The following is a 12,500-nucleotide window of genomic DNA, read 5'->3' as shown; positions in this document are numbered from 1 at the left end:
GGTACATCTATAGTAGTACTACCGGTTAGTACTACCGGTACATCTATAGTAGTACTACCGGTTAGTACTACCGGTACATCTATAGTAGTACTACCGGTTAGTACTACCAGTACATCTATAGTAGTACTACCGGTTAGTACTACCAGTACATCTATAGTAGTACTACTGGTTAGTACTACCAGTACATCTATAGTAGTACTACCGGTTAGTACTACCAGTACATCTATAGTAGTACTACCGGTTAGTACTACCGGTACATCTATAGTAGTACTACCGGTTAGTACTACCGGTACATCTATAGTAGTACTACTGGTTAGTACTACCGGTACATCTATAGTAGTACTACCGGTTAGTACTACCAGTACATCTATAGTAGTACTACTGGTTAGTACTACCAGTACATCTATAGTAGTACTACCGGTTAGTACTACCAGTACATCTATAGTAGTACTACCGGTTAGTACTACCGGTTAGTACTACCGGTACATCTATAGTAGTACTACTGGTTAGTACTACCAGTACATCTATAGTAGTACCACTGGTTAGTACTACCAGTACATCTATAGTAGTACTACCGGTTAGTACTACCGGTACATCTATAGTAGTACTACCGGTTAGTACTACCAGTACATCTATAGTAGTACTACCGGTTAGTACTACCAGTACATCTATAGTAGTACTACTGGTTAGTACTACCGGTACATCTATAGTAGTACTACCGGTTAGTACTACCAGTACATCTATAGTAGTACCACTGGTTAGTACTACCAGTACATCTATAGTAGTACTACCGGTTAGTACTACCAGTACATCTATAGTAGTACTACTGGTTAGTACTACCGGTACATCTATAGTAGTACTACCGGTTAGTACTACCAGTACATCTATAGTAGTACTACCGGTTAGTACTACCAGTACATCTATAGTAGTACTACCGGTTAGTACTACCAGTACATCTATAGTAGTACTACCGGTTAGTACTACCAGTACATCTATAGTAGTACTACCGGTTAGTACTACCGGTACATCTATAGTAGTACTACCGGTTAGTACTACCGGTACATCTATAGTAGTACTACCGGTTAGTACTACCGGTACATCTATAGTAGTACTACCGGTTAGTACTACCGGTACATCTATAGTAGTACCACCGGTTAGTACTACCAGTACATCTATAGTAGTACTACCGGTTAGTACTACCGGTACATCTATAGTAGTACCACTGGTTAGTACTACCGGTACATCTATAGTAGTACTACTGGTTAGTACTACCGGTACATCTATAGTAGTACTACCGGTTAGTACTACCGGTACATCTATAGTAGTACTACTGGTTAGTACTACCAGTACATCTATAGTAGTACTACCGGTTAGTACTACCGGTACATCTATAGTAGTACTACCGGTTAGTACTACCGGTACATCTATAGTAGTACTACTGGTTAGTACTACCAGTACATCTATAGTAGTACCACTGGTTAGTACTACCAGTACATCTATAGTAGTACTACCGGTTAGTACTACCGGTACATCTATAGTAGTACTACTGGTTAGTACTACCAGTACATCTATAGTAGTACCACTGGTTAGTACTACCAGTACATCTATAGTAGTACTACCGGTTAGTACTACCGGTACATCTATAGTAGTACTACCGGTTATTACTACCGGTACATCTATAGTAGTACTACCGGTTAGTACTACCAGTACATCTATAGTAGTACCACTGGTTAGTACTACCAGTACATCTATAGTAGTACTACCGGTTAGTACTACCGGTACATCTATAGTAGTACTACCGGTTAGTACTACCGGTACATCTATAGTAGTACTACCGGTTAGTACTACCGGTACATCTATAGTAGTACTACCGGTTAGTACTACCGGTACATCTATAGTAGTACTACCGGTTAGTACTACCGGTACATCTATAGTAGTACTACCGGTTAGTACTACCGGTACATCTATAGTAGTACTACCGGTTAGTACTACCGGTACATCTATAGTAGTACTACCGGTTAGTACTACCGGTACATCTATAGTAGTACTACCGGTTAGTACTACCGGTACATCTATAGTAGTACTACCGGTTAGTACTACCGGTACATCTATAGTAGTACTACCGGTTAGTACTACCGGTACATCTATAGTAGTACTACCGGTTAGTACTACCGGTACATCTATAGTAGTACTACCGGTTAGTACTACCAGTACATCTATAGTAGTACTACCGGTTAGTACTACCGGTACATCTATAGTAGTACTACCGGTTAGTACTACCGGTACATCTATAGTAGTACTACCGGTTAGTACTACCAGTACATCTATAGTAGTACCACCGGTTAGTACTACCAGTACATCTATAGTAGTACTACCGGTTAGTACTACCGGTACATCTATAGTAGTACTACTGGTTAGTACTACCGGTACATCTATAGTAGTACTACCGGTTAGTACTACCGGTACATCTATAGTAGTACCACTGGTTAGTACTACCAGTACATCTATAGTAGTACTACCGGTTAGTACTACCGGTACATCTATAGTAGTACTACTGGTTAGTACTACCGGTACATCTATAGTAGTACTACCGGTTAGTACTACCGGTACATCTATAGTAGTACTACCGGTTAGTACTACCGGTACATCTATAGTAGTACTACCGGTTAGTACTACCAGTACATCTATAGTAGTACTACCGGTTAGTACTACCAGTACATCTATAGTAGTACTACTGGTTAGTACTACCAGTACATCTATAGTAGTACTACCGGTTAGTACTACCGGTACATCTATAGTAGTACTACCGGTTAGTACTACCAGTACATCTATAGTAGTACTACTGGTTAGTACTACCAGTACATCTATAGTAGTACTACTGGTTAGTACTACCAGTACATCTATAGTAGTACTACCGGTTAGTACTACCGGTTAGTACTACCGGTACATCTATAGTAGTACTAGTGGTTAGTACTACCAGTACATCTATAGTAGTACTACTGGTTAGTACTACCAGTACATCTATAGTAGTACTACCGGTTAGTACTACCGGTTAGTACTACCGGTACATCTATAGTAGTACTACTGGTTAGTACTACCAGTACATCTATAGTAGTACCACTGGTTAGTACTACCAGTACATCTATAGTAGTACTACCGGTTAGTACTACCGGTACATCTATAGTAGTACTACCGGTTAGTACTACCGGTACATCTATAGTAGTACTACTGGTTAGTACTACCAGTACATCTATAGTAGTACCACTGGTTAGTACTACCAGTACATCTATAGTAGTACTACCGGTTAGTACTACCGGTACATCTATAGTAGTACTACTGGTTAGTACTACCAGTACATCTATAGTAGTACCACTGGTTAGTACTACCAGTACATCTATAGTAGTACTACCGGTTAGTACTACCGGTACATCTATAGTAGTACTACCGGTTAGTACTACCGGTACATCTATAGTAGTACTACCGGTTAGTACTACCAGTACATCTATAGTAGTACCACCGGTTAGTACTACCAGTACATCTATAGTAGTACTACCGGTTAGTACTACCGGTACATCTATAGTAGTACTACCGGTTAGTACTACCGGTACATCTATAGTAGTACTACCGGTTAGTACTACCAGTACATCTATAGTAGTACTACTGGTTAGTACTACCGGTACATCTATAGTAGTACTACTGGTTAGTACTACCGGTACATCTATAGTAGTACTACTGGTTAGTACTACCAGTACATCTATAGTAGTACTACCGGTTAGTACTACCGGTACATCTATAGTAGTACTACCGGTTAGTACTACCGGTACATCTATAGTAGTACTACCGGTTAGTACTACCGGTACATCTATAGTAGTACTACCGGTTAGTACTACCGGTACATCTATAGTAGTACTACCGGTTAGTACTACCGGTACATCTATAGTAGTACTACCGGTTAGTACTACCGGTACATCTATAGTAGTACTACCGGTTAGTACTACCGGTACATCTATAGTAGTACTACCGGTTAGTACTACCGGTACATCTATAGTAGTACTACCGGTTAGTACTACCGGTACATCTATAGTAGTACTACCGGTTAGTACTACCAGTACATCTATAGTAGTACTACCGGTTAGTACTACCAGTACATCTATAGTAGTACTACCGGTTAGTACTACCGGTTAGTACTACCGGTACATCTATAGTAGTACTACCGGTTAGTACTACCAGTACATCTATAGTAGTACTACTGGTTAGTACTACCGGTACATCTATAGTAGTACTACTGGTTAGTACTACCGGTACATCTATAGTAGTACTACCGGTTAGTACTACCGGTACATCTATAGTAGTACTACCGGTTAGTACTACCGGTACATCTATAGTAGTACTACCGGTTAGTACTACCGGTACATCTATAGTAGTACTACTGGTTAGTACTACCGGTACATCTATAGTAGTACTACCGGTTAGTACTACCAGTACATCTATAGTAGTACTACTGGTTAGTACTACCAGTACATCTATAGTAGTACTACCGGTTAGTACTACCAGTACATCTATAGTAGTACTACCGGTTAGTACTACCGGTACATCTATAGTAGTACTACTGGTTAGTACTACCAGTACATCTATAGTAGTACCACTGGTTAGTACTACCAGTACATCTATAGTAGTACTACCGGTTAGTACTACCGGTACATCTATAGTAGTACTACCGGTTAGTACTACCAGTACATCTATAGTAGTACTACCGGTTAGTACTACCAGTACATCTATAGTAGTACTACTGGTTAGTACTACCGGTACATCTATAGTAGTACTACCGGTTAGTACTACCAGTACATCTATAGTAGTACCACTGGTTAGTACTACCAGTACATCTATAGTAGTACTACCGGTTAGTACTACCAGTACATCTATAGTAGTACTACTGGTTAGTACTACCGGTACATCTATAGTAGTACTACCGGTTAGTACTACCAGTACATCTATAGTAGTACTACCGGTTAGTACTACCAGTACATCTATAGTAGTACTACCGGTTAGTACTACCAGTACATCTATAGTAGTACTACCGGTTAGTACTACCAGTACATCTATAGTAGTACTACCGGTTAGTACTACCGGTACATCTATAGTAGTACTACCGGTTAGTACTACCGGTACATCTATAGTAGTACTACCGGTTAGTACTACCGGTACATCTATAGTAGTACTACCGGTTAGTACTACCGGTACATCTATAGTAGTACCACCGGTTAGTACTACCAGTACATCTATAGTAGTACTACCGGTTAGTACTACCGGTACATCTATAGTAGTACCACTGGTTAGTACTACCGGTACATCTATAGTAGTACTACTGGTTAGTACTACCGGTACATCTATAGTAGTACTACCGGTTAGTACTACCGGTACATCTATAGTAGTACTACTGGTTAGTACTACCAGTACATCTATAGTAGTACTACCGGTTAGTACTACCGGTACATCTATAGTAGTACTACCGGTTAGTACTACCGGTACATCTATAGTAGTACTACTGGTTAGTACTACCAGTACATCTATAGTAGTACCACTGGTTAGTACTACCAGTACATCTATAGTAGTACTACCGGTTAGTACTACCGGTACATCTATAGTAGTACTACTGGTTAGTACTACCAGTACATCTATAGTAGTACCACTGGTTAGTACTACCAGTACATCTATAGTAGTACTACCGGTTAGTACTACCGGTACATCTATAGTAGTACTACCGGTTATTACTACCGGTACATCTATAGTAGTACTACCGGTTAGTACTACCAGTACATCTATAGTAGTACCACTGGTTAGTACTACCAGTACATCTATAGTAGTACTACCGGTTAGTACTACCGGTACATCTATAGTAGTACTACCGGTTAGTACTACCGGTACATCTATAGTAGTACTACCGGTTAGTACTACCGGTACATCTATAGTAGTACTACCGGTTAGTACTACCGGTACATCTATAGTAGTACTACCGGTTAGTACTACCGGTACATCTATAGTAGTACTACCGGTTAGTACTACCGGTACATCTATAGTAGTACTACCGGTTAGTACTACCGGTACATCTATAGTAGTACTACCGGTTAGTACTACCGGTACATCTATAGTAGTACTACCGGTTAGTACTACCGGTACATCTATAGTAGTACTACCGGTTAGTACTACCGGTACATCTATAGTAGTACTACCGGTTAGTACTACCGGTACATCTATAGTAGTACTACCGGTTAGTACTACCGGTACATCTATAGTAGTACTACCGGTTAGTACTACCGGTACATCTATAGTAGTACTACCGGTTAGTACTACCAGTACATCTATAGTAGTACTACCGGTTAGTACTACCGGTACATCTATAGTAGTACTACCGGTTAGTACTACCGGTACATCTATAGTAGTACTACCGGTTAGTACTACCAGTACATCTATAGTAGTACCACCGGTTAGTACTACCAGTACATCTATAGTAGTACTACCGGTTAGTACTACCGGTACATCTATAGTAGTACTACTGGTTAGTACTACCGGTACATCTATAGTAGTACTACCGGTTAGTACTACCGGTACATCTATAGTAGTACCACTGGTTAGTACTACCAGTACATCTATAGTAGTACTACCGGTTAGTACTACCGGTACATCTATAGTAGTACTACTGGTTAGTACTACCGGTACATCTATAGTAGTACTACCGGTTAGTACTACCGGTACATCTATAGTAGTACTACCGGTTAGTACTACCGGTACATCTATAGTAGTACTACCGGTTAGTACTACCAGTACATCTATAGTAGTACTACCGGTTAGTACTACCAGTACATCTATAGTAGTACTACTGGTTAGTACTACCAGTACATCTATAGTAGTACTACCGGTTAGTACTACCGGTACATCTATAGTAGTACTACCGGTTAGTACTACCAGTACATCTATAGTAGTACTACTGGTTAGTACTACCAGTACATCTATAGTAGTACTACTGGTTAGTACTACCAGTACATCTATAGTAGTACTACCGGTTAGTACTACCGGTTAGTACTACCGGTACATCTATAGTAGTACTAGTGGTTAGTACTACCAGTACATCTATAGTAGTACTACTGGTTAGTACTACCAGTACATCTATAGTAGTACTACCGGTTAGTACTACCGGTTAGTACTACCGGTACATCTATAGTAGTACTACTGGTTAGTACTACCAGTACATCTATAGTAGTACCACTGGTTAGTACTACCAGTACATCTATAGTAGTACTACCGGTTAGTACTACCGGTACATCTATAGTAGTACTACCGGTTAGTACTACCGGTACATCTATAGTAGTACTACTGGTTAGTACTACCAGTACATCTATAGTAGTACCACTGGTTAGTACTACCAGTACATCTATAGTAGTACTACCGGTTAGTACTACCGGTACATCTATAGTAGTACTACTGGTTAGTACTACCAGTACATCTATAGTAGTACCACTGGTTAGTACTACCAGTACATCTATAGTAGTACTACCGGTTAGTACTACCGGTACATCTATAGTAGTACTACCGGTTAGTACTACCGGTACATCTATAGTAGTACTACCGGTTAGTACTACCAGTACATCTATAGTAGTACCACCGGTTAGTACTACCAGTACATCTATAGTAGTACTACCGGTTAGTACTACCGGTACATCTATAGTAGTACTACCGGTTAGTACTACCGGTACATCTATAGTAGTACTACCGGTTAGTACTACCAGTACATCTATAGTAGTACTACTGGTTAGTACTACCGGTACATCTATAGTAGTACTACTGGTTAGTACTACCGGTACATCTATAGTAGTACTACTGGTTAGTACTACCAGTACATCTATAGTAGTACTACCGGTTAGTACTACCGGTACATCTATAGTAGTACTACCGGTTAGTACTACCGGTACATCTATAGTAGTACTACCGGTTAGTACTACCGGTACATCTATAGTAGTACTACCGGTTAGTACTACCGGTACATCTATAGTAGTACTACCGGTTAGTACTACCGGTACATCTATAGTAGTACTACCGGTTAGTACTACCGGTACATCTATAGTAGTACTACCGGTTAGTACTACCGGTACATCTATAGTAGTACCACTGGTTAGTACTACCGGTACATCTATAGTAGTACTACCGGTTAGTACTACCGGTACATCTATAGTAGTACTACCGGTTAGTACTACCGGTACATCTATAGTAGTACTACCGGTTAGTACTACCAGTACATCTATAGTAGTACTACCGGTTAGTACTACCAGTACATCTATAGTAGTACTACTGGTTAGTACTACCGGTACATCTATAGCAGTACTACCGGTTAGTACTACCGGTACATCTATAGTAGTACTACCGGTTAGTACTACCGGTACATCTATAGTAGTACTACCGGTTAGTACTACCAGTACATCTATAGTAGTACTACTGGTTAGTACTACCGGTACATCTATAGTAGTACTACTGGTTAGTACTACCGGTACATCTATAGTAGTACTACCGGTTAGTACTACCAGTACATCTATAGTAGTACTACCGGTTAGTACTACCGGTACATCTATAGTAGTACTACCGGTTAGTACTACCGGTACATCTATAGTAGTACCACTGGTCAGTACTACCGGTACATCTATAGTAGTACTACCGGTTAGTACTACCAGTACATCTATAGTAGTACTACTGGTTAGTACTACCAGTACATCTATAGTAGTACTACCGGTTAGTACTACCGGTACATCTATAGTAGTACTACTGGTTAGTACTACCAGTACATCTATAGTAGTACTACCGGTTAGTACTACCAGTACATCTATAGTAGTACTACCGGTTAGTACTACCGGTACATCTATAGTAGTACTACCGGTTAGTACTACCGGTACATCTATAGTAGTACTACTGGTTAGTACTACCGGTACATCTATAGTAGTACTACCGGTTAGTACTACCAGTACATCTATAGTAGTACTACCGGTTAGTACTACCAGTACATCTATAGTAGTACTACTGGTTAGTACTACCGGTACATCTATAGTAGTACTACCGGTTAGTAATACCGGTACATCTATAGTAGTACTATTGGTTAGTACTACCAGTACATCTATAGTAGTACTACTGGTTTTCAAATGTTTTATTTTCAAGGACCCCCTGGAACCAAATGGACCCGGTGTGTAACTCTCAGTTACTGCTATGGTCATTCAGGGCTGGCTCCTCATGTGTTGTCCACCTGATTTCATCTCTCTTCCTCTTTTCATTCCCAAACAGCATGTTCTTTTCAACAGAAGCTTTAGTAACTCTAGTTTAAACCTACTGTAAGCTATATGTTCAGATATGGATACCGTTACATTTTCAGGGAAACTTATAATTCACATAACAGGGGTAAGGGGTCGACTCTATGCCAGTCTTAGCCTGGCTAATAAGCCAGACTAATATCACACAACACTGTCGCGGTATATCAGTCTGGGCTGGCTCCACTTGGATTTCATTTCCCGGGGAACATTTTCTCTTCGACGCAATTGGTCAGAGCTACTGTCAGTCAAAGGTCTCAAGCATTGAACGTCACTGTACCAAAGCCCGCCTATATTGCATACCGTGTCCCGATTGGTAGTGTTGTAGTTCTCGAGACATGGTCTCGTCTCGAGACCGGTCTCGAGACCACATTTTCGTTGTCTCGGTCTTGTCTCGGTCTCGCGCCTCTCGCCTTTTTTGTCTTGCGGTCTCGTCTTGGTCTCGCCCCTCATTTGTCTTGGTCTTGTCTCGGTCTCGCGCTTCACACCTTTTTTGTCTTGCGGTCTCGTCTTGGTCTCGCCCTTCATTTGTCTTGGTCTCGTCTCGGTCTCGGACCAATTGTCTCGGGTCTCTTCCCCCACCGAGACCACTCGAGACGAGACAATGCAAAACGTTCTATCAACCCGATCGCAAGGACTGATCCCATTCATATTAACAATAAAGACAGCTGTAGGAGCGCAGCGCAGCGCTGAATTAGAGCACACGTAATCTTAAATCTATTGAAATTGGGTTAGAACATGTTCTGATTGTATGAAATGATATCAGGCTGGCATAAATAAAGTGTCGGCCGGGTGGCGGAGAGTTACACAGCGCCACAGCCTGACTTTTTTGGTATAGTGCGAACGGCGTCGGTGCGGCTTGCGAGGCCTCGCGCTAGACAGCTTTTTTTTATTCTTTGAAATGGGAACGGGGCAAGCTCTCTCTCTCTCTCTCTCTCCCCCCGTCTGTGTGTCTGTCTGTCTGTGTCTCTCTCTCTCTCTCTCTCTGTCTGCCTGTCTGTGTCTCTCTCTCTCTCTCTCTCTCTCTCTCTCCGTCTGTGTCTCTCTCTCTCTCTCTCTCTCTCTCTCCGTCTGTGTGTCTGTCTGTCTGTCTGTGTCTCTCTCTCTCTCTCTCTCTCTCTCTCTCTCTCTCCGTCTGCCTCTCTCTCCGTCTGCCTCTCTCTCTCTCTCTCTCTCTCTCTCTCTCTCTCTCTCTCTCTCTCTCTCTCTCTCTCTCTCTCTCTCTATTAACTATTTAATTACATATTTCCATTTTGCACCAATATTATACTACCATGTCTTAATACAGTGTTGCTTTTTACAAATAAAATAAGCAAATTAAGGTTGATCACAAAGTTAGTGTGGGTATCAGCAGGCTACTTTGATGGGAATGCGACGGGTTGAAGAACAACCGCTGCAGGGTTTGACTGTGAACAGTGAATCATTCTAGTTTCTTACCTTGTGGCTCATGCTAGTCATTTGAAGAATTTTATAATCCAATAATTATATAATCCAAGGTTTGTTTGTCTGGAGATCCAACGCTATGTCATATTATTAAAGTAAGTAAACTTTAAGAAGCGCTGGTCATTGTGCTGCAGTCAGTGAGAAGCTGGTCCGCTCTGCTAATTGATCTGACCTATATATTTGCGCAACTGACTGGCATGAGGGTAATTACTTATTTGGCAGCACCTGCAATTCCAATAGGACATTTGAAAAGGCTTTCATAATATTAATATTTTTTTCTAATAAGGTTTGGCCTTATAGATTTTGTATAGTTTTGGATATTGATTCATTAATTAACACAAAAATGTTTCTCCCAGGCGGCTCTGATGTGCATGCCTCATTGTTATTCATTAATTGATATTTAAAATAAATATTTGAATGAATCATGCTGTAGTAGGCCTATACCTAATTTTGTAAAATCTATTTGCACTGCAGTGTTTCAGATCAAGATTGTTTTCTGTGCCTATCAAATAAGAGGGAAAAATGGTCTTGGTCTCGGTCTCGGTCTCGACCTGCTAGGTCTTGGTCTTGGTCTCGGCCCCCTAGGCTCGCAGCGGTCTTGGTCTCGGTCTCGGTCTCGACCTGCTAGGTCTTGGTCTTGGTCTTGGTCTCGGCCCCCTAGGCTCGCAGCGGTCTTGGTCTCGGTATCGGTCTCGACCTGCTAGGTCTTGGTCTTGGTCTTGGTCTCGGCCCCCTAGGCTCGCAGCGGTCTTGGTCTCGGTATCGGTCTCGACCTGCTAGGTCTTGGTCTTGTCTTGGTCTCGCTTTAGGTGGTCTCGACTACAACACTACCGATTGGTCCGACCTGTTCTCTGCTGTAGGAAAGAGGCGTGCTACTGAGCCTCGCCAGACCGTAATCCGCTGGTAGGCAACTTTTTTTTGCCAACGGCTGATTCGGTCTGGTTTATTAACCAGGCTATGCCAGTCTAACCAGTGATCGCACACAGGGGTAAGGGGTCGATACTATGGAAGATAAATAAAATGTTGGGACATGTGGAGTTTGCTTTGGAGTTGCCCAAACTGCAAGTGCACATTTGAGTGAGGACTGAGGAGTCTGCTATAAACACAACACAAGATAAAATAAGTAATTTTCTTTTTTTTATTATTATAAATATTATTCTCTGGTATCAGTATCGATATCGGCTAACACAGAAATTGTGGTATCGGGATCGGATCGGGAACGTCCCGAACACCCCTAGTCCAAACCCAACAACTTAACGGCAACGCATTGGGTGCTATTAATTTAAACTGAAAGTTTGAAACCAATTGATTATTTCACCCGGTGCCAAAAAGCTGTAAATCCTGGGCGCTATACTCTCCCTCTGCCAACCTGGGGAGAGCCCCGAACTGAGCTCGTCATGAGCTTCCTTCAATGCCTGAGGAGACAGTGAGCATGGCGCTTCTCGCCACCCGGACAGGGTGTAAACTTACGCTCTTCAGCTCCTGGCGCAGCTGCTGGTTCAGGGCGGTCATCTCCTGGAGGCGGGCCTCCAGGGCAGCCATCTTGTCCTGTTTGATCTGCAGGGACCTCTTCAGACACGCCTCCAGCTCCGACTCCAGCATCTTGAACCTGCTAGATGGAACAACACCGGGTTCATAGGCTAACAACAATGATACCGGTTCCTGTGTGTGTGTGTGTGTGTGTGTGTGTGTGTGTGTGTGTGTGTGTGTGTG

At 41.8% G+C, this 12,500-nt stretch overlaps 1 protein-coding gene across 1 annotated transcript in view; it reads right to left on the bottom strand.

Moving 5' to 3' along the window:
* The window catches only part of LOC306922158 (girdin-like), a gene marked incomplete at both ends in the record, with an annotated part of 136,363 nt that overhangs the window by 50,209 nt on the left and 73,654 nt on the right, over window positions 1-12,500 (bottom strand). Inside the window, one exon of the mRNA XM_079499554.1 lies at window positions 12,258-12,399. Coding sequence (XP_079355680.1) covers window positions 12,258-12,399 — 142 coding nt within the window. The remainder of the gene's footprint in view (window positions 1-12,257; window positions 12,400-12,500) is intronic.

This window comes from Electrona antarctica, assembly GCF_951216825.1.
Source record: "Electrona antarctica genome assembly, chromosome: 4".
Lineage (NCBI taxonomy): Eukaryota > Metazoa > Chordata > Actinopteri > Myctophiformes > Myctophidae > Electrona > Electrona antarctica.
The sequence above is the reverse complement of the archived record's forward strand: the minus strand, read 5'-3'. Positions and strand labels throughout refer to the sequence as shown.